Source organism: Salmo trutta, chromosome 1 (assembly GCF_901001165.1).
Source record: "Salmo trutta chromosome 1, fSalTru1.1, whole genome shotgun sequence".
NCBI classification, from domain to species: domain Eukaryota; kingdom Metazoa; phylum Chordata; class Actinopteri; order Salmoniformes; family Salmonidae; genus Salmo; species Salmo trutta.
Genome location: NC_042957.1, coordinates 3,813,686 through 3,839,995, shown reverse-complemented (window position 1 = coordinate 3,839,995; position 26,310 = coordinate 3,813,686). Strand labels below are relative to the sequence as shown.

Here is a 26,310-nt window from a genome sequence, read left to right as displayed (position 1 = left end):
GGAAAGTTGAGCAAACAAGTCAACTTGTGGCATTGAAACACATTTATCTTTCATTCATAACACTGTTATTGGCCACTGCATAATATTAACACTGTGTTATTGGCCACTGCATAATATTAACACTGTGTTATTGGCCACTGCATAATATTAACACTGTGTTATTGGCCACTGCATAATATTAACACTGTGTTATTGGCCACTGCATAATATTAACACTGTGTTATTGGCCACTGCATAATATTAACACTGTGTTAATGGCCACTGCATAATATTAACACTGTGTTATTGGCCACTGCATAATATTAACACTGTGTTATTGGCCACTGCATAATATTAACACTGTGTTATTGGCCACTGCATAATATTAACACTGTGTGTGTGTCTCTGTGTGTGTCTCTGTGTGTGTCTCTGTGTGTGTCTCTGTGTGTGTGTGTGTGTGTGCGTGCGCGTGCGCGTGCGCGTGTGTATTCACACTTGTATCCAAGATGTAATTGAAAGTGAGAAGTGTTGTGTTTTAAGCCAAAGCAGCAACACTTCATTAAGCTTAGGCTGTGTCCAAAATGGCACCCCATTACACATATAGTGCACTACTTTTGACCAGACCCTTTTACAGGCCTTAGTTAAAAGTGTAAGAGTCGAGCATCACTAATTGTTTGATATAAGAAGTGAAACGCCGACTCTTGGTCTATAAACAAGTTCTCTCCTCCCTGATGCAGATTGATTTACAGTGTTTGTTTCCTCCTTCAAACTACAAGTCGATAAGTCTTGTGGAGAGGTTCCAAACTCTCTCACTTACAAACGTCTGCTTAGTTTACACCTAAATGTTGCTTTAGAACGGATCATTACTGCCCAGCAAACGTCTCCATAGTGGTGATGATTTAATATAAGGTAATGAAATACCAGAATGCACTACAGTATGCATTCACCCAGCCAAATCTATCGATTCACGACAGGCTGTCTATCTGTTCACCTGACATTTAACTATCTGTCTACACATCGATCCTAGACTTTGAGGCTGGGGCTCTTTGTACCACGGCAGACCCTTTTTGGTTTCGTACCGCGGCAGACCCTTTTTGGTTTCGTACCACGGCAGACCCTTTTTGGTTTCGTACCGCGGCAGACCCTTTTTGGTTTCGTACCGCGGCAGACCCTTTTTGGTTTCGTACCGCGGCAGACCCTTTTTGGTTTCGTACCGCGGCAGACCCTTTTTGGTTTCGTACCGCGGCAGACCCTTTCTGGTTTCGTACCGCGGCAGACCCTTTTTGGTTTCGTACCGCGGCAAACCCTTTTTGGTTTCGAACCGCGGCAGACCCTTTTTGGTTTCGAACCGCGGCAGACCCTTTTTTTGTTTCGAACCGCGGCAGACCCTTTTTGGTTTCGAACCGCGGCAGACCCTTTTTGGTTTCGTACCGCGGCAGACCCTTTTGAGTTGTCTTTCAGCTCAGTTAGAAGCTTTACTCACTACTTTCTCTCTCTATGTCTCTGTCTCCTTCAGGCCTACAACATCCATGTGAACGGGGTTCTCCACTGTCGGGTTCGCTACAGTCAGCTCCTGGGACTACACGAACAGGTACGCACCAATAGAGGAATATATTCTGAGTGCTGTTCTAGGACCAGATCAACCCTTGGACATGTCATCTTATTGCCTGATGACTCAGACTGAATTATTCTGACCTCTCTAGCCAGGCAAGTCATCTTATTCATTATGATCTATAAGGCAAAACTGATCTGAGATCAACAATTGTACTCTGAGAGGCTTTGACTGTGTTTACAAAGGCAGCCCAATTCTGATCTTTCCCTACGAATTCATCTTTTGACCAATCAGATCAGCTCTATTGCCAATCATTGAGCAAAAGATCAGAATTGGGCTGCCTGTGTAAACGTAGCCCATGTGAATGCAGGCCCAAGGCTTCAATTGAAACCAATTAAGGCCAAGGTCTTTTAGGTGGGCGTCAATCGAGCTGGACAAAGGGGGCCCCCACCTCCATCAAGCGTCAGCAATGGCCAGGGGTACGTCAAAACATCACCTCAACAATGTCACCGGGCCATTTCCTCACCGTGGCCTCACGTCTCTAACTATTACAACTGTCCCGCTTGATGTTCAGCCTTGAACTAGAACCAACCTCGAGCCTGGGTGTTCAAGCTAGTTCATGCTAGAAGATGTAACAAAGCGGTTAGAGTTTAAAAAGTGGAAGGCATGTTCTTCTTGGCCTTGTTCATTTTCTTCTCTTTTACCTGTTGAGAACCTGTAGACTGACTCTACAGTCAGCCTGAAAATACTACAGAGACTGTAGACTGTAGACGGACTCCCTACAGTCAGCCTGAAAATACTACAGAGACTGTAGACTGACTCCCTACAGTCAGCCTGAAAATACTACAGACTGTAGACTGTAGACGGACTCCCTACAGTCAGCCTGAAAATACTACAGAGACTGTAGACGGACTCCCTACAGTCAGCCTGAAAATACTACAGAGACTGTAGACTGACTCCCTACAGTCAGCCTGAAAATACTACAGAGACTGTAGACTGACTCCCTACAGTCAGCCTGAAAATACTACAGAGACTGTAGACTGTAGACGGACTCCCTACAGTCAGCCTGAAAATACTACAGAGACTGTAGACTGACTCTACAGTAGACTGACTCTACAGTCAGCCTGAAAATACTACAGAGACTGTAGACTGTAGACAGCCTGAAAATACTACAGAGACTGTAGACTGTAGACGGACTCCCTACAGTCAGCCTGAAAATACTACAGAGACTGTAGACTGACTCTACAGTAGACTGACTCTACAGTCAGCCTGAAAATACTACAGAGACTGTAGACGGACTCCCTACAGTCAGCCTGAAAATACTACAGAGACTGTAGACTGACTCCCTACAGTCAGCCTGAAAATACTACAGAGACTGTAGACTGACTCCCTACAGTCAGCCTGAAAATACTACAGAGACTGTAGACGGACTCCCTACAGTCAGCCTGAAAATACTACAGAGACTGTAGACTGTAGACGGACTCCCTACAGTCAGCCTGAAAATACTACAGAGACTGTAGACTGACTCTACAGTCAGCCTGAAAATACTACAGAGACTGTAGACTGTAGACGGACTCCCTACAGTCAGCCTGAAAATACTACAGAGACTGTAGACTGACTCCCTACAGTCAGCCTGAAAATACTACAGAGACTGTAGACTGACTCCCTACAGTCAGCCTGAAAATACTACAGAGACTGTAGACTGTAGACGGACTCCCTACAGTCAGCCTGAAAATACTACAGAGACTGTAGACTGACTCTACAGTCAGCCTGAAAATACTACAGAGACTGTAGACGGACTCCCTACAGTCAGCCTGAAAATACTACAGAGACTGTAGACTGACTCCCTACAGTCAGCCTGAAAATACTACAGAGACTGTAGACTGACTCCCTACAGTCAGCCTGAAAATACTACAGAGACTGTAGACTGACTCCCTACAGTCAGCCTGAAAATACTACAGAGACTGTAGACTGACTCCCTACAGTCAGCCTGAAAATACTACAGAGACTGTAGACTGACTCCCTACAGTCAGCCTGAAAATACTACAGAGACTGTAGACGGACTCCCTACAGTCAGCCTGAAAATACTACAGAGACTGTAGACGGACTCCCTACAGTCAGCCTGAAAATACTACAGAGACTGTAGACTGACTCCCTACAGTCAGCCTGAAAATACTACAGAGACTGTAGACTGACTCCCTACAGTCAGCCTGAAAATACTACAGAGGAAGTAAAACTGAAATTGAAAGGTCATTTTAGGACCTAATAAGGAAGGACTTTATCTTAGATGTTGGTTGCTATGATAGCCTGAACAAGGGCTGACTACTACCCATCTGCTATCGTCCTCTGGTCTCTTCCAGTAACTGTGATATCTCACGGCTGTATGTAAACCTGCACGTCACTGTCACTCATGGTCATGCGTCAATACACACGATCAAGGAAAGGAACAACTGGTTCTCCGTCGTCAAGGCGGTGTTCTATACACCTCCACACACGCCACAGCTGCCGTTGCTAGGTAACGCTGCATGGGATGGAATACACACACCGCTTGTTCCAAACGGCACCCTGTTGCCTATTTTAGAGTGCACTTCTTTTGACCACTAGATGGGGAATAGGGTGCCGTTTGGAACTGAGTCACGGTCACATCTGACTGTTATGGTAGTCACGGTACTAGCCCACGGGGTTGCCATGGCGCACGTTTCCCTATAACCACGCCAACCTCTGTTTTTAATTGCGGTGCCACTCTGTCTAGTTTACATCTGAGAGAATGTGAATGTTAATGCTGCTCTTTGTAAATAATACTCCCTGGTTACCACCCCCATCTGATCACCTGGAGCACCGCATAGCTTCTACTGAAAACACAGCTGACCATCACTTACAAATCAACTACAGTAAAATACTGAAAATAATGATGTATTTTCTGCAGTAACAACAGGGTGAGACATCTCTTTTTGAAACCAGGTTTGAACTTGCTGCGGTAAAAATGCTCTAAGTAAGAGTTGAGCACGTCTTGTTGTGCATTTTGTATAGACACTAGGAAATTACACTACAGTACAAACCCATTCCTGCTGGACACTGTCAACACTACAGTACAAACCCATTCCTGCTGGACACTGTCAACACTACAGTACAAACCCATTCCTCCTGGACACTGTCAACACTACAGTACAAACCCATTCCTCCTGGACACTGTCAACACTACAGTACAAACCCATTCCTGCTGGACACTGTCAACACTACAGTACAAACCCATTCCTGCTGGACACTGTCAACACTACAGTACAAACCCATTCCTCCTGGACACTGTCAACACTACAGTACAAACCCATTCCTCCTGGACACTGTCAACACTACAGTACAAACCCATTCCTCCTGGACACTGTCAACACTACAGTACAAACCCATTCCTGCTGGACACTGTCAACACTACAGTACAAACCCATTCCTCCTGGACACTGTCAACACTACAGTACAAACCCATTCCTCCTGGACATGTCCCTGTCAACACTACAATACAAACCCATTCCTCCTGGACATGTCCCTGTCAACACTACAATACAAACCCATTCCTCCTGGACACTGTCAACACTACAGTACAAACCCATTCCTCCTGGACACTGTCAACACTACAGTACAAACCCATTCCTCCTGGACATGTCACTGTCAACACTACAATACAAACCCATTCCTCCTGGACACTGTCAACACTACAGTACAAACCCATTCCTCCTGGACACTGTCAACACTACAATACAAACCCATTCCTCCTGGACACTGTCAACACTACAGTACAAACCCATTCCTCCTGGTCATGGTCTGTCAACACTACAGTACAAACCCATTCCTCCTGGACACTGTCAACACTACAGTACAAACCCATTCCTCCTGGACACTGTCAACACTACAATACAAACCCATTCCTCCTGGACACTGTCAACACTACAGTACAAACCCATTCCTCCTGGACACTGTCAACACTACAGTACAAACCCATTCCTCCTGGTCATGGTCTGTCAACACTACAGTACAAACCCATTCCTCCTGGTCATGGTCTGTCAACACTACAGTACAAACCCATTCCTCCTGGTCATGGTCTGTCAACACTACAGTACAAACCCATTCCTCCTGGACACTGTCAACACTACAGTACAAACCCATTCCTCCTGGACACTGTCAACACTACAATACAAACCCATTCCTCCTGGACACTGTCAACACTACAATACAAACCCATTTCTCCTGGACACTGTCAACACTACAATACAAACCCATTTCTCCTGGACATGGTCTGTCAACACTACAATACAAACCCATTCCTCCTGGACACTGTCAACACTACAGTACAAACCCATTCCTCCTGGTCATGGTCTGTCAACACTACAGTACAAACCCATTCCTCCTGGACACTGTCAACACTACAATACAAACCCATTCCTCCTGGACACTGTCAACACTACAGTACAAACCCATTCCTCCTGGACATGTCACTGTCAACACTACAATACAAACCCATTCCTGCTGGACACTGTCAACACTACAGTACAAACCCATTCCTCCTGGACACTGTCAACACTACAGTACAAACCCATTCCTCCTGGACATGGGTCTGTCAACACTACAGTACAAACCCATTCCTCCTGGACATGGGTCTGTCAACACTACAGTACAAACCCATTCCTCCTGGACACTGTCCCTGTCAACACTACAGTACAAACCCATTCCTCCTGGACATTCCCTGTCAACACTACAGTACAAACCCATTCCTCCTGGACATGTCCCTGTCAACACTACAGTACAAACCTATTCCTCCTGGACACTGTCCCTGTCAACACTACAGTACAAACCCATTCCTCCTGGTCATGGTCTGTCAACACTACAATACAAACCCATTCCTCCTGGACACTGTCAACACTACAGTACAAACCCATTCCTCCTGGTCATGGTCTGTCAACACTACAATACAAACCCATTCCTCCTGGACATGGTCTGTCAACACTACAATACAAACCCATTCCTCCTGGATGTTCTTACAGGTACTGGTGATGGAAGGGAATGCTAAATGGGGGTGTGAGTGTTATTCCTAGTGACAGCTGTGGTGTGGAGAGGCCCGTGGGAGTTTGTAGCCTCGTCTACATTTAGAAGAACCCATTCATCTGATCTGTCGGAGGCTGTGTCCAAAATGGCACACTATTCCCTATGGGGGTCCTGCTCAAAAGTAGTGCACTATATAGGGGATAGGGTGCCCTTTCAGACGGTGTGAAGTGTCTGTGTATAGATTTACAAGACTGATCTGTATGCATGAGAAAGAGGTAGGGCAGCATATCAGTGAAAAGCACCTTGCAGTCAGGGGCGGACTAGGACAAGAATTCAGCCCTGGCATTTTATCCACAACAACCCACAGCACTGCGCACGTCACCAACTTCACCCCATTTATGTTTTCCTGCAATAAATTTGGTACATTTTTCAACAACAACAAAAAATTAACTTAGTCATTATGGGGTATTGTGTGGGGATGGCTGAAACAAATCTATTTAATAAATGTTTGATTCAGGCTGTAACACAACAAAATGTGGAATAAGTCGAGGTGCATGAATACTTCCTGAAGGCACTAATTAAAATCATAAACTAACTCTAAATATACTCTCCACTGCTAGTTGCCATGTATTCATCCAACAGTAGATGTCCCAAAAACCTTTGCAGTTCTAGGCTACTACCCATGAGACCTTCAGGCCTATGCCCTCGCAATTGCCAGTGCGCATTTCTCGCTCCATATCTCAAAGCCTTATCAAATAGCTTGGTTATAAAATAGTTTCTATTAAGCTGAATATTAAGTTGAGAAATAATATCTACATAAAGCTGAGGCCCTCCCCTCTTCGACAGGGACAAGTCGACAAACCTTCCAAAGCTGTTTTTCCCGCAATTGTATTTTGAAATCTTATACAATAAATAGAGAAATTGCGTAAAGTAGTTTTTTTGTTGTTATTACTGCCGGCCATGTCACCTTTTTTTTTTTTTATATATTTTTTTTAATATAGAAAATAGTTTGATATTGACAAATATATCAGCCCACCCAACAACAAAAATATAGTCCAGGCCAATCCGCCCCTGCTTGAAGTTGCTACAGATGCTAGTTGCTACAGATGCTAGTTGCTACAGATGCTAGTTGCTACAGATGCTAGTTGCTACAGATGCTAGTTGCTACAGATGCTAGTTGCTACAGATGCTAGTTGCTACAGATGCTAGTTGCTACAGATGCTAGTTGCTACAGATGCTAGTTGCTACAGATGCTAGTTGCTACAGATGCTAGTTGCTACACCAGTTCCTTTTAGCCCATAGCTTTATTCAGATCTGAATTAGAACTTCGTTTGATCTCTGTTGATTCTCAGGGTGCCAGGCAAAGCATATAGTTTCAAAGCCAGAGATGTTCTGATGATAAAGTCCCTGACTTCAATAAGAATAAGTGAGTAATGAGCTAAGGAAACTTTGTACGGCTAGACGGTATTAAGCCAGATGTGTGCTGCCTGCATATGTTTTACATGGAAACTATCCACATCTCCACCAGACTGTCTGGCCTTGAAATAAACCTGTGATTCATCCTCAAACTGCACGCGAGACCTTCAGATGAGTTAGACCGGGTTATCCAGCGGCCTTCAGATGAGTTAGACCGGGTTATCCAACGACCTTCAGATGAGTTAGACCGGGTTATCCAACGACCTTCAGATGAGTTAGACCGGGTTATCCAACGACCTTCAGATGAGTTAGACCGGGTTATCCAGCGGCCTTCAGATGAGTTAGACCGGGTTATCCAACGACCTTCAGATGAGTTAGACCGGGTTATCCAGCGACCTTCAGATGAGTTAGACCGGGTTATCCAGCGGCCTTCAGATGAGTTAGACCGGGTTATCCAGCGGCCTTCAGATGAGTTAGACCGGGTTATCCAGCGGCCTTCAGATGAGTTAGACCGGGTTATCCAACGACCTTCAGATGAGTTAGACCGGGTTATCCAGCGACCTTCAGATGAGTTAGACCGGGTTATCCAACGACCTTCAGATGAGTTAGACCGGGTTATCCAACGACCTTCAGATGAGTTAGACCGGGTTATCCAGCGACCTTCAGATGAGTTAGACCGGGTTATCCAACGACCTTCAGATGATTTAGGCTAGAAAACCTGATCTAACTTCAGTCTGGGGAACCACTGAACCATGAACCACTGAACCATGAACCACTAAACCATGTTTTCTGGCCTGACTTCGGTTCCTCTCAACCCATTACTTGTATTAACAAGACTGAATAAAATGTTCAGAATGTAACTTTTAAATAGTCAACTATTTTAAGATATGATCTGTAATCAGAGTACTTCAAAACATTGGTAATGCTCATTTTTATGACAAGTCCTTTCTTTCCTATTGGCTTCAGACGGTGAACAATCTTTTTTAAAAATGTTTTATTTTTTTCCTCCCAGATAAAGAAGGAGTATGGCAACAACTTGGTACCTGCTTTCCCCCCAAAGAAGATCTTTACTCTGACACCGACTGATGTGGAGCAGAGACGTGAACAGTTGGAGAAATACATGCAAGCTGGTGAGGGAGGATGTTTCACTTCTGGGGTCTGTATTTCAGAGGTTGGGGTCCATTTGATTTTTTAATTTTTTTATTACCTCCATTCAGAAGCAGAATTTAAATTCTAATTCAAGAATTGTTGAGAGAAAAGTTAGTTATTTTCAAAGAGGGTTTTATATTATTGAATTCAAAGTCTCAAATTCATCTCTACTAAATTAAACTATTAGTGACCTCAGCCTTTCCCATGGGGAGGAGGATATAGTGGAACAGGCAGTAGCCGACTCATGATCTCCTGTTGGAACATTTCCTCATAGCAACCAGAATGACCAATCCGTGGATCAGAATACCTTGTTAGTTGCTGTCTGTCTGCCTTTAGACTGGTGTGGTTTTAGTGTGGGCAGCAGCTTACTTTACAGGCTTTGACTTAAGGTAATACTGATCTGAGAACACATAAGTACAGGCTGAAACTGGTCTGTCTGTAGACCACACTATAGCTCTAGGTGTCTGAACTAGTGTAATACTTTTTCTGAGCAGATCCTACTAAGCACTTACTTGGGGCCAAGGCCTCTTGACTGTCCTCGTCCCCCTGACACACCTGAAACCCGACCTCCTCACTGTTCCAATAGATTCCTATCCAAGATAGATCCTCAGAACCAATGGGAAAGTTGTATTATGTTAGGTGCAATATGTACCCAACAGAAACTTGCCAGGGTTGCGTGGACAGTTAAAAGTAATCCCTATTTTGCTTTTTATTCTGCCAGTTTCACCCCTCAGTGTGGGTCCTTGTCAGGAAGGTGTACATTTTTATTTTTCTACTCATTCCTCCTCAGTTAAAGGTTCAAGAGGACGTTAGGTTATGTTGCCCCATCCAACTCGACCTCAACCTCCGCTTTGGCCAAACGCTTCCCCAAGCAGGTCATGGGTGAACTGTGGCTGAACACACACACACACACACACACACACAAAGATAAGACATGCATGGAACTGAACTGGCAGCAGCAGTGCCCAGTATCCCTCTTCGAGTACTGGCCGTTACCTCAGAACATACCTAGTTGGGGCATATTTTCTCATAGTCTGGAAGCACGCACACACACACTTCCTGGGTGGAGGTAAGTGTTAGGCGTTAGGGAAAGTAGGATTTTGAATGTTGGTCCCCAAAAAGTCCTCAAGTATACTAAGAGAGTATGTGTGACGCATCTGTGGTGTCGGCCGGCCCTGATTGGCCCCCGTTCAAACACACTGCAGGCAGGTTGATACAGATTGAGGTCCTACCACCACCACCACCACCACCACCACCACCACCACCACCACCACCACCACCACCACCACCACCACCACCACCACCACCACCACCACCACCACCACCACCACCACCACCACCACCACCACCAACAACTGTGGCTCAGTTGGTAGAGCATGGTGTTTGCAACGCCAGGGTTGTGGGTTCGATTCCCATGGGGGGCCAGTACAAAAAAAAATGCATGAAATGTATGTGTTCACTACTGTAAGTCGCTCTGGATAAGAGCGTCTGCTAAATGACTAAAATGTAAAAATGTCAACGTAGATATACCCTACTACTACAGATTGATGAGGTCCACGTAGAACTACTACTACAGATTGATGAGGTCCATGTAGAACAACTACTACTACTACTACTACTACTACTACTACTACAGATTGATGAGGTCCACATAGAACTATTACTACTACTACAGATTGATGAGGTCCATGTAGAACTACTACTACTACTACAGATTGATGAGGTCCACGTAGAACAACTACTACTACTACTACTACTACTACTACTACTACTACTACTACTACTACAGATTGATGAGGTCCACGTAGAACTATTACTACTACTACTACTACTACTACTACTACTACTACAGATTGATGAGGTCCACATAGAACTACTACTACTACTACTACAAAGTAGTAGGTCTACCAACTGTGGCTCAGTTGGTAGAGCATGGTGTTTGCAACGCCAGGGTTGTGGGTTCGATTCCCACGGGGGGCCAGTACAAAAAAAAAAAAAAAAAAATGCATGAAATGTATGTATTCACTACTGTAAGTCGCTCTGGATAAGAGCGTCTGCTAAATGACAAAAAAATGTAAAAATGTCGACGTAGATTTACCCTACTACTACTACTACAGATTGATTGAGGTCCACGTAGAACTACTACTACTACTACTACTACTACTACTACTACTACAGATTGATGAGGTCCAGATCTAAAAGTGATCTTGCCTTTTACATTTGAGTAATTTAAATCAAATCAAATCAAATCAAATTTATTTATATAGCCCTTCGTACATCAGCTGAAATCTCAAAGTGCTGTACAGAAACCCAGCCTAAAACCCCAAACAGCAAGCAATGCATGTGAAAGAAGCACGGTGGCTGGGAAAAACTCCCTAGGAAAAACTCCTGAGAAAGGCCAAAAACCTAGGAAGAAACCTAGAGAGGAACCAGGCTATGAGGGGTGGCCAGTCCTCTTCTGGCTGTGCCGGGTGGATATTATAACAGAACATGGTCAAGATGTTAAAATGTTCGTAAATGACCAGCATGGTCAAATAATAATAATCATAGTAATTGTCGAGGGTGCAACAAGCACGTCCGGTGAACAGGTCAGGGTTCCGTAGCCGCAGGCAGAACAGTTGAAACTGGAGCAGCAGCATGGCCAGGTGGACTGGGGACAGCAAGGAGTCATCATGCCAGGTAGTCCTAGGGCTCAGGTCCTCCGAGAGAAAGAAAGAAACAAAGAGAGAATTAGAGAGAGCATATTTACATTCACACAGGACACCGGATAAGACAAGAGAATACTCCAGATGAAACAGACTGACCCTAGCACTCTCTCTTATCTGACCCTAGCACTCTCTCTTATCTCTCTTATCCAAAGGGACTTACAGTTAGTGCCTTCATCTTAAAGGGAATACTGCAGATTTAGGTTGCTGTTAAACATTCTGATTGGGTTCATCCTTCCAACTAAAAGTCCCAATACGACATATCACTTTCTCGACGTCAAAGCCACAACGTTTTGTTGGTATAGGAGCATTTTGATAAATATAATTCAAATTGCGAAGAAAGTGTACGTACAATTAGATGGAATATAATCAATCTTTATTAGATTTGTGGAATATCGTACAACATTTTACGATAGCAAGGTGAGACGACCACAGCACAGTCGTAAGACATATCTTTAAGATTATCTTTGAGGTTGGGTTGCAGACGTTTTTGGAAGATGGGCAGGGACTCTTAGCATCAGGGGGAAGCCGTTTCCTCCATTGGGGTGACCGGATAGGGAAGCGCTTTGACTGGGCTGAGCAGAAGCTGACCTCCTGTCGGGGTGGAATTGCCAAGAGACCAGAGGTGGGATGAGTTGGGATGTTGGGTTTGAGCATAGCCTGAAGGTAGGGAGGGGCAGTTCCTCTTGCTATTCCATGATCTTTCAGAGGATGCGAGCTTTGACTGAAGCCAGTGGAGTGTACGGAGGAGCAGGGTGACATGGGAGAACTTGAGAAAGTTGAACACCTGATGGGCTGCAGCCTTCTGGATAAGTTGCAGTAGTCCAGATGGGATATGACGAGTACCTGGATTAGGACCTACACCGCTTCCTGTGTGAGGTAAGGTCGTACTCTACAGATGTTGTAGAGCATGAACCCCCAGGAGTGATTCACTACTATGACGTTTGCAGAGAACGACAGGGTGTGGTCCAGGGTCACGCTAAGGTTCTTTGCACCCTGGGAGGGGGACACCGAACTGTGATGGAGAGGTCTGGAGCGGGCAGGCCTTCTCGGCAGCTCTATCTTGTTAAGCTTGAGGTGGTGGGCCAACATCCAAGCTGAGATATCTGCCAAGTACGCAGAGATGCGTGTCGCTACCTGGTTATCAGAAGCGGGGAATGTGAAAAGTAGTTGTCATCCACATAGCAATGATAGCGTGTGAGGATATAACGTAGCCAAGTGACGTTGTGTAAAGAGAGGAGGGCCTAGAACCGAGCCCAGGGGGACACCAGTAGTGAGAGCATGTGGTGCAGACACAGATCCTCTCCACGCCACCTGGTAGGAGTGACCTGCCAGGTTGGATGCATTCTGGGAGTGTGCAAAGCCTGAGACGCCCAGACCTGAGAGGGTGGAGAGGAGGATCTGATCGATCACGGTGTTGAAGGCAGCGGATAGAACTAGGAGGATGAGGAGAGTCAGCTTTGGCAGTGCGGCGAGCCTCCGTGGGGTAGAAAAGAGAAGTCTCTGTTGAGTGACCCCGTCTTGAAGCCTGACTGGTTAGGGTCAAAGAGATAATTCTGAGAGAAATAATGAGAGAGTTGGTAAGAGACCAAGTGTTTTGGAAAGAAAAGAAAGAAGGGGTATCCGTCTGCCGTTTTTGACGTCAGAGGGGTTGAGTCTTGGTTTCTTGAGGAGGGGAGCGACTCCGGCCACCTTGAGGGGACGCAGCAAGTGGTAGAGTTGATGAGGAATGGGAGAAGGTCTCCAGAGAAAGTCTAGAGAAGGGAAGAGGGGATGGGGTCGAGTGGGCATATTGTCCGGCGGCTGGACATCCATTAGTCGCAGGATTTCATCTGGAGAGCAAGGGTAGAAAGAGGACAAGGCATAGGAAAGTTCCCAGTGAGTGGACTCAGTTGGCTGAGTGAGTGATGTCAACCTTTTTTTCAAAGTTGTTGACAAAGTCATCTGCGGGAGGTGTTGGAGGTGGAGGATTAAGGAAGGGAGAAGGTGGAGAAGTTTCCCAGGGTAGCAGCAGATAGAGAAGAAGAAAATGTAGAAAGGAGGGAGTGGAAGGATGATAGATCCTCTGGAAGTTTCGTTTTCCTCAGCTACCTGCAGCCCTGTTCTTTGATCACTCAGTGAGTCATTCAGCCAAAGAACAGGAGGGGAGGGAGGAGAGTAGGGTCGACGAGGCAGAGTCAGGAGAACGGAGGGAGAAGGATTTAGGGGAAGGATGTGATGGTAGAAGAGGAGAGAGCAGTTGGGGAAAGAGCGAAGATTGAGACGTGCATGACCATCTGGGTAGGGGCTGAGTGGGGAGGGTTGGAAGAGCGAGGGAGAGAAAAACTAAGTAGTGATCAGAGACCTGGAGGGGGGGTTGCATGTGAGATTAGTAGGCGAATATGCTTGACCTAAAGATGAGGTCAAGTATATTGCCTGCCTTGTGAGTGGGAGGGGGACTGGAAAAAGGGCGAGGTCAAAAGAGGCAAGCCGGGGTAAGAAAGAAGTGGAAAGAAATGGGTCGAAGTTATGGAAGTTGAAGTCACCCAGTACGATGAGTGGTGAGATATTGTCGGGTAATGATCTTATCAAGGTGTCAAGCTCATTGAGGAACTTTCCAAGGGCACCTAGTGGTGCATCCTCGTATGATGATGCAAAATGCATCATTTGATTTCATACAGGGATGATTTCTGTATTTTGAAAGTTACATATCTTGAAAACCTGATTTTCTGACAAGCAAAACATTTTGGGACTATGGACGAATGAACGAATGAAACAAATACCAACATAGTTTTTGGGTGGAATTTTATTTTTAAGTTTGAATGGACAAGTGACAGCATGGAATTCAAATGAGATGGACAGGTGAGAGAGGGGGGAGAAAAATAGAGAATCTCCAGTTTCTCTTTTTATAATCTTCTCTCTCTCTTCCAACAGTGCGGCAGGACCCCATGCTCGGTGCCTCCGAGATGTTCAACAGCTTTCTAAGGAAAGCACAACAGGTAGGTACTGTAGCTAGTTGTTATTACCCCTGGCTTTGTTACTGTTCTGTGTGTAGCTAGTTGTCCTTTACTCCTGGCTGTGTATTTGTTCTGTTCTACGTAGCTGATCTATGTTCAGAACGGATCTGTTCTATGTAGGACGTCTCGTCAGGAGGCGTGTGTCAGTTCATCAGGAAGCTGTGGGTGTTTTCAAGTTATATCAGTCGTATGTACTGGATGCCCATGGAGTACACCGTCCAATGAAATGCTCCCTTGCAGGTTCCCTCTCGATAATGCAATAAGAGATAAGAAAAGATATGAATAAAAAGTAAATGGCTCGACAGAATATATAAACTCAGCAAAAAAAAGAAACGTCCTCTCACTGTCAACTGCGTTTTATTTTCAGCAAATGTAAGATGCGTAAATATTTGTATGAACAAAACAAAATTCAACAACTGAGACATAAACAGAACAAGTTCCACAGACATGTGACTGACAGAAATGGAATAATGTGTCCCTGAACAAAGGGGGGGTCAAAATCAAAAGTAACAATCTGGTGTGGCCACCAGCTGCATTAAGTACTGCAGTGCATCTCCTCCTCATGGACTGCAGCAGATTTGCCAGTTCTTGCTGTGAGATGTTACCCCACTCTTCCAACAAGGCACCTGCAAGTTCCCGGACATTCCTGTGGGGAATGGCCCTAGCCCTCACCCTCCGATCCAACAGGTCCCAGACGTGTTCAATGGGATTGAGATCTGGGCTCATTGCTGGCCATGGCAGAACACTGACATTCCTGTCTTGCAGGAAATCACGCACAGAACGAGCAGTATGGCTGGTGACGTTATGTCAGAATGAGCCTGCAGGAAGGGTACCACATGTGGGAAGAGGATGTCTTCCCTGTAACACAGCGTTGAGATTGCCTGCAATGACAACAAGCTCAGTCCAATGATGCTGTGAGACACCGCCCCAGACAATGATGGACCCTCCACCTCCAAATCGATCCCGCTCCAGAGTACAGACCTCAGTGTAACGCTCATTCCTTAGACGATAAACGCGAATCCGACCATCACCCCTGGTGAGACAAAACAAGCGACTCGTCAGTGAAGAGCACTTTTTGCCAGTCCTGTCTGGTCCAGCGACGGTGGGTTTGTGCCCATAGGTGACGTTGTTGCTGGTGATGTCTGGTGAGGACCTGCCTTACAACAGGCCTACAAGCCCTCAGTCCAGTCTCTCTCAGCCTTTTGCGGACAGTCTGAGCACTGATGGAGGGATTGTGCGTTCCTGGTGTAACTTGGGCAGTTGTTGTTGCCATCCTGTACCTGTCCTGCAGGTGTGATGTTCAGATGTACCGATCCTGTGCAGGTGCTGTTACACGTGATCTGCCACTGTGAGGACGATCAGCTGTCCATCCTGTCTCCCTGTAGCGCTGTCTTAGGCGTCTCACAGTACGGACATTGCAATTTATTGCCCTGGCCACATCTGCAGTCCTCATGCCTCCTTGCAGCATGCCTAAGGCACGTTCACGCAGATGAGCAGGGACCCTGGGCATCTTTCTTTTGGTGTTTTTCAGACTCAGTAGAAAGGCCTCTTTAGTGTCCTAAGTTTTCATAACTGTGACCTTAATTGCCTACCGTCTGTAAGCTGCTAGTGTCTTAACGACCGTTCCACAGGTGCATGTTCATTAATTGTTTATGGTTCATTGAACAGCATGGGAAACACATGAAGATCTTCTACAATGAAGATCTGTGAAGTTATTTGGATTTTTACGAATTATTTCAAGACGGGGTTCTTTTTTTGCTGAGTGTGTGTTTTATATATAATTTTCTTCATAAATACAGGAAGGCACTCACCTATATTTATGTTTCGGGAAGGGGGGATTGGAGAGCAAGTGTTTTAAATTGTGCAGTATTTAGCAATAATAAATAAGTCTAGTAGCATCAGTCGTTGTGCGTGCTAAGGTTCAAGTGTTCAGCAGTGGGTATAAATGTGTGTGTCAGTTCTGTTCTACGTAAACAGACTCCTCAGCAGGCTGTTAGCTGCTTGCTGCTCTGTTAGCCATGTGGCACAAATACACACAGACAAACAGACACACACTGCTGACTCAGTAATCGCTTCAGTCTTGGTAATAGTTTTCAGCCACAGTTTGACATTCACTCTGTTCGCCATGGTTCACACGTGTGGGTGGGTGTGTGTGTGGGTGGGTGGATGGGTGGGTGCATGCGTGTGTGTGTGCGTGGGTGGAAGGGGATAGAAAACAGCGTAGTGGAGAATGCAGGCAGGGTTTTTTGGGGAAGGCTGCTCATACCGTTCTATTCTCTGCGTGTGTCTGTGTGTGAACTCTTGTGTATATGTTAAACGATTCTTTCAGACATATCACTATGGTGACACAACCTCACCACCATTGGTCAGTTTGAACCACCCAGTTTACACCCAGCCAGTGTAGGAGTTGAATCCTCTCCACCCAGTTTACACCCAGCCGAGGGTGGGGGTTGAATCCTCTTGAACGTTTTTTTAATATGCTGTAATCTGCCATACACGAATGAAGAACAGATGTTTTAAATGTGAGAGGAGTTATGATTCATTGTGTGTACATTACTATCATACAGTTTGCCAAATCATGATGTAAAAACATTCTTACGTTGAATGGTATTTTAGATTTCTTCTCTAAAACATAGAAGAGCACGTTAGAGAGAGAATCTCTCCAGGGAGCGTGTGTGTGTGTGTGTGTGTGTTTTGGTATACCCAGAGCTTTTTGTTTACTGCGTTCCCTTCCTAGAAAACTGCTTCCTCAGTTGCTTGTTAGCATATAGATGGAACATTGAAATTATTGATTGGAATGAATATTCATGATATGTTCACAATAAATCAATGCTAGTGATCCCATTGGCTCATAGTGGGATGCTCTAGCTGCTCAGTGAAGGCTAGTTTTCCTATTGGTTGAAAGTGTGAGCATGGAACTGAGAGCCATCACTCAACCCAGGAGGTGACCTGGCTGTGCTGCTAGGCTGGATGGTGTAAATCTACTTTCATCAGATATGTCATTCAAGGTGTTGTACACCCTGTCTCTCTCTCTTTCTCTCCTCCCCCTCTCTCCTCTGCATCCCTTCATCCTCCCTCTCATCTCTCCCTCCTCTCCTACCTCATGCTGAAAGGACAACAGCAGAATAGAGAATGAGTTCTCAGCCAGCCAGCCTGGCCTTGGCACTTCATCGGAGCCCCACAGACACACACACACACACACACACACACACACACACACTTTCCCAGCAATCCAGATACAGTCTGACACCTCCTGTCTAGCAGTGGGGGACAGGGAAAGATTAAACATTAATTTACCCAGCATGGGCACGAAAGCTGAGAGGAGGAGGAAGCAGGTAGAAGGTTAGCTGCTTAGACTTTACACATTTGTTTTTTATTTCTTATTCATTTTTTAAAATCATTTTTTAAATTTATTATAATAAAAAAATATATTTGATCCCCTTTTTCTCCCAATTTCGTGACTACCATCTTGTTTCATCGCTGCAACTCCCCAACGGTCTCAGGAGAGGCGAAGGTCGAGTCATGCGTCCTACAAAACATGACCCGCCAAACGGCGATTCTTAACTCCCGCCCGCTTAACCCAGAAGCCAGCTGCACCAACGTGTCAGAGGAAACACCGTTCAACTGACGACCGAAGTCAGCCTGCAGGCACCCGACCTGCCACAAGGAGTCGCTAGAGCTCAATGAGCCAAGTAAAGCCTCCCCCCGGCCAAACCCTCCCATAACCCCGACGACGCTGGGCCAATTGTGCGAGCGGCTCTGCTTTTAAATTTATTGTCGTCTTCCTCCTCTAAATGTAGGATTGTCATACTTTTTGAGGACATCTGTAACAAGACATTATATAACTATATGGTGTCATAGAAGCATAAAATCCAGATATACTGACTTTACCCTGTCTCTTACAGGAAGAGAGGGATAGATTAAAAACTTACTTCCCTGACTGGAGAGAATGAACTCTCTCTGGTCTGTACTGACTACACTGTCTGTCTTCTGTAACCTGTCAATACCTTTATAGGAGACGCAGCAGATCCCAACCGAAGAGGTTCCTCTGGAGATCTACCTGTCTAACGGCCAGAAGGTCGAGGTCAACATCCTGACATCCGACCAAACAGAGGACGTCCTCGAGGTAAACCGTCTCCACTGGGTTTCAAAACACACGTATTCATAATCCAGATTCAGACTTCTACTGGATGTTTAGTAATCGGTGTTGAAGAATTCATAGAGTGAACACAATAGTGTAATATACTGAATGTTTTTATACAATGAATAAGCCGTACCAACACTACCAGGAACCCTGTGGAAGCTTAGGGAGAGAGAATTAACATATTATATTCTTCAGCCATAAGTGAATGCAGCATTCTCTCCCAGATAGATTCAGAACCATTATATTGAACAGACAGCTGTTACGAGAAGAACTTGACCGGAGATTGTATAGCTGTCAGTCAGTGGATAAAATGCTTTTAATGCTACAGTATGTTTTGTACGAGGTAAGAGCAGAAAATAGGAGTTGTGGTTTCATATCTAACACACAAAAAGATGAACCAGAGATGCTCCTCCTGTCTGTTTTCTGATTCGCAGGCTGTTGCGTCAAAACTGGACCTTCTTGATGAGCTGGTTGGTTATTTCAGTCTCTTCCTGGTTCGAGAAGGAGTGGACGGGGGATTAACGTGTAAGCATTCAACTTTAACCCTCCCCTAACCATTCAGAGGACTGCTATAGGAATGAATAGTATCTGAAAGTATCTGAAAGGCCAAATGGCTCTATCTCCTATACCAGGGATGGAGTGGGGGCCACAAAAAAAATCTGAATTCATAATGAAGGGCTGAAGTGGCTTGTGGGTCTTCGTACCCACACAAGCAGTCAGAGCCGGCCCTGGCCTTTTTGGGGACCCTTACGCTTTGATCACACCAACATAGCATTTTGATACACCAGAATTCCATTCATTTCCAATGAAAACGCTGCGTTTGCCTTGCAGCATTGCGTTGCAGAGGCAGTTGCAGTGCGTTCGGTGTGGTGCGTACATTAGGATTTATCAAAACGGATGTGTTAAACTGTACGGCTTGTCAGAAATGGTAGCAGAAGGTGAACGTTGAACTGTTAAATACATATCCAGATTATGCCGAGTACTATTTTGCGCCATGACGATGTGATTGAAGTGTAAGTAAAATAAAAAAATTCAAGCAATTTTATAACAAATTTCATGCAATTCTACTTATGTTGTCATGCAGTTGTCAAGCACTTTTACAGCTAATTTCCTGTAATTCTACACATTTTCCTATAGGGTGGAGAGAATGCAATAAGAGATAAGAAAAGATATGAATAAAAAGTAAATGGCTCGACAGAATATATAAACTCAGCAAAAAAAAGAAACGTCCTCTCACTGTCAACTGCGTTTTATTTTCAGCAAATGTAAGATGCGTAAATATTTGTATGAACAAAACAAAATTCAACAACTGAGACATAAACAGAACAAGTTCCACAGACATGTGACTAACAGAAATGGAATAATGTGTCCCTGAACAAAGGGGGGGTCAAAATCAAAAGTAACAGTCAGTATCTGGTGTGGCCACCAGCTGCATTAAGTACTGCAGTGCATCTCCTCCTCATGGACTGCAGCAGATTTGCCAGTTCTTGCTGTGAGATGTTACCCCACTCTTCCAACAAGGCACCTGCAAGTTCCCGGACATTCCTGTGGGGAATGGCCCTAGCCCTCACCCTCCGATCCAACAGGTCCCAGACGTGTTCAATGGGATTGAGATCTGGGCTCATTGCTGGCCATGGCAGAACACTGACATTCCTGTCTTGCAGATTTTTTTTGTGGCCCCCACTCCATCCCTGGTATAGGAGATAGAGCCATTTGGCCTTTCAGATACTTTCAGATACTATTCATTCCTATAGCAGTCCTCTGAATGGTCTCCTGTTGTTGACGGTCTCTCTCTCTAGTGTCTCCTGTTGTTGACGGTCTCTCTCTCTCTAGTGTCCCCTGTTGTTGACGGTCTCTCTCTCTCTAGTGTCCCCTGTTGTTGACGGTCTCTCTCTCTCTAGTGTCTCCTGTTGTTGACGGTGTCTCTCTCTAGTGTCTCCTGTTGTTGACGGTGTCTCTCTCTAGTGTCTCCTGTTGTTGACGGTGTGTCTCTCTCTCTAGTGTCTCCTGTTGTTGACGGTGTGTCTCTCTCTCTCTCTAGTGTCTCCTGTTGTTGACGGTGTGTCTCTCTAGTGTCTCCTGTTGTTGACGGTCTCTCTTTCTCTAGTGTCTCCTGTTGTTGACGGTCTCTCTCTCTCTAGTGTCTCCTGTTGTTGACGGTCTCTCTCTCTCTCTCTCTCTCTCTCTAGTGTCTCCTGTTGTTGACGGTCTCTCTCTCTCTCTCTCTCTCTCTAGTGTCTCCTGTTGTTGACGGTCTCTCTCTCTCTCTAGTGTCTCCTGTTGTTGACGGTCTCTCTCTCTCTCTCTCTAGTGTCTCCTGTTGTTGACGGTCTCTCTCTCTCTCTCTCTCTCTCTCTCTCTCTAGTGTCTCCTGTTGTTGACTGTGTCTCTCTCTCTCTCTCTTGTGTCTCCTGTTGTTGACGGTCTCTCTCTCTCTAGTGTCTCCTGTTGTTGACGGTCTCTCTCTCTCTAGTGTCTCCTGTTGTTGACGGTGTCTCTCTCTCTAGTGTCCCCTGTTGTTGACGGTCTCTCTCTCTCTCTAGTGTCCCCTGTTGTTGACGGTCTCTCTCTCTCTCTCTCTAGTGTCTCCTGTTGTTGACGGTCTCTCTCTCTCTCTCTCTCTCTCTAGTGTCTCCTGTTGTTGACGGTCTCTCTCTCTCTAGTGTCCCCTGTTGTTGACGGTCTCTCTCTCTCTAGTGTCTCCTGTTGTTGACGGTCTCTCTCTCTCTAGTGTCTCCTGTTGTTGACGGTGTCTCTCTCTAGTGTCTCCTGTTGTTGACGGTGTCTCTCTCTAGTGTCTCCTGTTGTTGACGGTGTCTCTCTCTAGTGTCTCCTGTTGTTGACGGTGTCTCTCTCTAGTGTCTCCTGTTGTTGACGGTGTCTCTCTCTAGTGTCTCCTGTTGTTGACGGTGTCTCTCTCTAGTGTCTCCTGTTGTTGACGGTGTGTCTCTCTCTCTCTCTAGTGTCGCCTGTTGTTGACGGTGTGTCTCTCTCTCTCTCTCTAGTGTCTCCTGTTGTTGACGGTCTCTCTCTCTCTCTCTCTCTCTCCAGTGTCTCCTGTTGTTGACGGTGTCTCTCTCTAGTGTCTCCTGTTGTTGACGGTGTGTCTCTCTCTCTCTCTAGTGTCTCCTGTTGTTGACGGTGTCTCTCTCTCTCTCTAGTGTCTCCTGTTGTTGACGGTGTGTCTCTCTCTCTCTAGTGTCTCCTGTTGTTGACGGTCTCTCTCTCTCTCTAGTGTCTCCTGTTGTTGACGGTGTCTCTCTCTCTCTAGTGTCTCCTGTTGTTGACGGTGTTTCTCTCTCTCTAGTGTCTCCTGTTGTTGACGGTCTCTTTCTCTCTAGTGTCCCCTGTTGTTGACGTCTCTCTCTCTAGTGTCTCCTGTTGTTGACGTCTCTCTCTCTCTAGTGTCTCCTGTTTTTGACCGTCTCTCTCTAGTGTCTCCTGTTGTTGACGGTCTCTCTCTCTCTAGTGTCTCCTGTTGTTGACGTCTCTCTCTCTCTAGTGTCTCCTGTTGTTGACGGTCTCTCTCTCTAGTGTCTCCTGTTGTTGACGGTCTCTCTCTAGTGTCTCCTGTTGTTGACCGTCTCTCTCTAGTGTCTCCTGTTGTTGACCGTCTCTCTCTAGTGTCTCCTGTTGTTGACCGTCTCTCTCTAGTGTCTCCTGTTGTTGACCGTCTCTCTCTAGTGTCTCCTGTTGTTGACCGTCTCTCTCTAGTGTCTCCTGTTGTTGACCGTCTCTCTCTAGTGTCTCCTGTTGTTGACGGTCTCTCTCTCTAGTGTCTCCTGTTGTTGACGGTCTCTCTCTCTAGTGTCTCCTGTTGTTGACGGTCTCTCTCTCTCTCTAGTGTCCTCCTGTTGTTGACGGTCTCTCTCTCCTCTCTCTAGTGTCCTCCGTTGTTTACGGTCCTCCTCTCCTCTAGTGTCTCCGTGTTGTTGACGGTCCTCGCGCTCTAGTGTCTCACTGTTGTTTGACGGTCTCTCGCTCTAGGGTCTCCTGTTGATTTGACGGTGCCTCTCGCTCTAGTGGTCTCCTGTTGTTGACGGTCCTCATCTCTGTCTAGTGTCTTCCTGTTGTTGACGGTCTCTCTCTTCTCTAGTGTCTCCTGTTTGTTGACCGGTCTCTCTCTAGTGTCTCCTGTTGTTGACCGTCTCTCTCTAGTGGTCTCCTGTTGTTGACCGTCTCTCTCTAGTGTCTCCTTTTGTTTGGACCGTCTCTCTCTAGTGTCTCCTGTTGTTGGACCGTCTCTCTCTAGTAGTCTCCTTGTTGGTAGTGTGTGAACCGTCCTCTCTAGTGTCTCCTGTTGTTGACCGTCTCTCTCTAGTGTCTCCTGTTGTTGACCGTCTCTCTCTAGTGTCTCCTGTTGTTGACCGTCTCTCTCTAGTGTCTCCTGTTGTTGACCGTCTCTCTCTAGTGTCTCCTGTTGTTGACCGTCTCTCTCTAGTGTCTCCTGTTGTTGACGGTCTCTCTCTCTCTAGTGTCTCCTGTTGTTGACGGTCTCTCTCTCTAGTGTCTCCTGTTGTTGACGGTCTCTCTCTCTCTCTCTAGTGTCTCCTGTTGTTGACGGTCTCTCTCTCTAGTGTCTCCTGTTGTTGACGGTCTCTCTCTCTAGTGTCTCCTGTTGTTGACGGTCTCTCTCTCTCTCTCTAGTGTCTCCTGTTGTTGACGGTCTCTCTCTCTCTAGTGTCTCCTGTTGTTGACGGTCTCTCTCTCTAGTGTCTCCTGTTGTTGACGGTCTCTCGCTCTAGTGTCTCCTGTTGTTGACGGTCTCTCGCTCTAGTGTCTCCTGTTGTTGACGGTCTCTCGCTCTAGTGTCTCCTGTTGTTGACGGTCTCTCTCTCTAGTGTCTCCTGTTGTTGACGGTCTCTCTCTCTCTCTCGTGTCCCCTGTTGTTGACGGTCTCTCTCTCTCTCTAGTGTCTCCTGTTGTTGACGGTCTCTCTCTCTCTCTCGTGTCCCCTGTTGTTGACGGTCTCTCTCTCTAGTGTCTCCTGTTGTTGATGGTGTGTCTCTCTCTCTAGTGTCTCCTGTTGTTGATGGTGTGTCTCTCTCTCTAGTGTCTCCTGTTGTTGACGGTCTCTCTTTCTCTCTCTAGTGTCTCCTGTTGTTGACGGTCTCTCTTTCTCTCTCTAGTGTCTCCTGTTGTTGACGGTCTCTCTTTCTCTCTCTAGTGTCTCCTGTTGTTGACGGTCTCTCTCTCTCTCTCTAGTGTCTCCTGTTGTTGACGGTGTCTCTCTCTCTAGTGTCTCCTGTTGTTGACGGTGTCTCTCTCTCTAGTGTCTCCTGTTGTTGACGGTGTCTCTCTCTCTAGTGTCTCCTGTTGTTGACGGTCTCTCTCTCTCTCTAGTGTCTCCTGTTGTTGACGGTCTCTCTCTCTCTAGTGTCTCCTGTTGTTGACGGTCTCTCTCTCTCTAGTGTCTCCTGTTGTTGACGGTCTCTCTCTCTCTAGTGTCTCCTGTTGTTGACGGTCTCTCTCTCTCTAGTGTCTCCTGTTGTTGACGTCTCTCTCTCTCTAGTGTCTCCTGTTGTTGACGGTCTCTCTCTCTCTAGTGTCTCCTGTTGTTGACGGTCTCTCTCTCTCTAGTGTCTCCTGTTGTTGACGGTGTCTCTCTCTCTCTAGTGTCTCCTGTTGTTGACGGTGTCTCTCTCTCTCTAGTGTCTCCTGTTGTTGACGGTGTCTCTCTCTCTCTAGTGTCTCCTGTTGTTGACGGTCTCTCTCGCTCTAGTGTCTCCTGTTGTTGACGGTCTCTCTCGCTCTAGTGTCTCCTGTTGTTGACGGTCTCTCTCTCTCTCTAGTGTCTCCTGTTGTTGACGGTCTCTCTCTCTCTCTAGTGTCTCCTGTTGTTGACGGTCTCTCTCTCTCTGTTGTTGACGGTGTCTCTCTCTCTCTAGTGTCTCCTGTTGTTGACGGTGTCTCTCTCTCTCTCTAGTGTCTCCTGTTGTTGACGGTCTCTCTCTCTCTCTCTCTCTCTCTCTCTCTAGTGTCTCCTGTTGTTGACGGTCTCTCTCTCTCTCTAGTGTCTCCTGTTGTTGACGATCTCTCTCTCTCTAGTGTCCCCTGTTGTTGACGGTCTCTCTCTCTAGTGTCTCCTGTTGTTGAAGGTCTCTCTCTCTAGTGTCTCCTGTTGTTGACGGTCTCTCTCTCTCTCTCTCTCTCTCTCTAGTGTCTCCTGTTGTTGACGGTCTCTCTAGTGTCTCCTGTTGTTGACGGTCTCTCTAGTGTCTCCTGTTGTTGACGGTCTCTCTCTCTCTCTCTAGTGTCTCCTGTTGTTGACGGTCCTCTCTCTCTCTCTAGTGTCTCCTGTTGTTGACGGTGTCTCTCTCTAGTGTCTCCTGTTGTTGACGGTGTGTCTCTCTCTCTCTAGTGTCTCCTGTTGTTGACGGTGTGTCTCTCTCTCTCTCTGTAGTGTCTCCTGTTGTTGACGGTCTCTCTCTCTCTCTCTCGTGTCTCCTGTTGTTGACGGTGTCTCTCTCTCTCTCTAGTGTCTCCTGTTGTTGACGGTCTCTCTCTCTAGTGTCTCCTGTTGTTGACGGTCTCTCTCTAGTGTCTCCTGTTGTTGACGATCTCTCTCTAGTGTCTCCTGTTGTTGACGGTCTCTCTCTCTAGTGTCCCCTGTTGTTGACGGTCTCTCTCTAGTGTCTCCTGTTGTTGACGGTCTCTCTCTCTAGTGTCTCCTGTTGTTGACGATCTCTCTCTAGTGTCTCCTGTTGTTGACGGTCTCTCTCTCTCTCTAGTGTCCCCTGTTGTTGACGGTCTCTCTCTAGTGTCTCCTGTTGTTGACGGTCTCTCTCTCTAGTGTCTCCTGTTGTTGACGGTCTCTCTCTCTCTAGTGTCTCCTGTTGTTGACGGTCTCTCTCTCTCTAGTGTCTCCTGTTGTTGACGGTGTCTCTCTCTCTAGTGTCTCCTGTTGTTGACGGTGTCTCTCTCTCTAGTGTCTCCTGTTGTTGACGGTCTCTCTCTCTAGTGTCTCCTGTTGTTGACGGTCTCTCTCTCTATGTCTCCTGTTGTTGACGGTGTGTCTCTCTCTAGTGTCCCCTGTTGTTGACGGTCTCTCTCGCTCTAGTGTCTCCTGTTGTTGACGGTCTCTCTCTCTCGCTCTAGTGTCTCCTGTTGTTGACGGTCTCTCTCGCTCTAGTGTCTCCTGTTGTTGACGGTCTCTCTCTCTCGCTCTAGTGTCTCCTGTTGTTGACGGTGTCTCTCTCTCTCTCTAGTGTCTTCTGTTGTTGACGGTCTCTCTCTCTCTCTCTAGTGTCTCCTGTTGTTGACGGTGTCTCTCTCTCTCTCTCGTGTCTCCTGTTGTTGACGGTGTCTCTCTCTCTCTCTCTAGTGTCTCCTGTT

At 46.2% G+C, this 26,310-nt stretch overlaps 1 protein-coding gene across 3 annotated transcripts in view; it reads left to right on the top strand.

Annotated features, from left to right (window-relative positions):
* The window catches only part of LOC115150232 (sorting nexin-17), a 68,107-nt gene that overhangs the window by 14,309 nt on the left and 27,488 nt on the right, over positions 1–26,310 (top strand). For all 3 annotated transcript variants that reach the window (XR_003867096.1, XM_029693354.1, XM_029693436.1), the window contains exons 3-7: positions 1,496–1,570; positions 8,994–9,111; positions 14,749–14,813; positions 18,847–18,957; positions 19,410–19,500. Coding sequence is in view for 2 of the 3 variants with exons in the window: in XM_029693354.1 (XP_029549214.1) it covers positions 1,496–1,570; positions 8,994–9,111; positions 14,749–14,813; positions 18,847–18,957; positions 19,410–19,500 (460 nt within the window). In the remaining variant the exon portion in view is untranslated. The remainder of the gene's footprint in view (positions 1–1,495; positions 1,571–8,993; positions 9,112–14,748; positions 14,814–18,846; positions 18,958–19,409; positions 19,501–26,310) is intronic.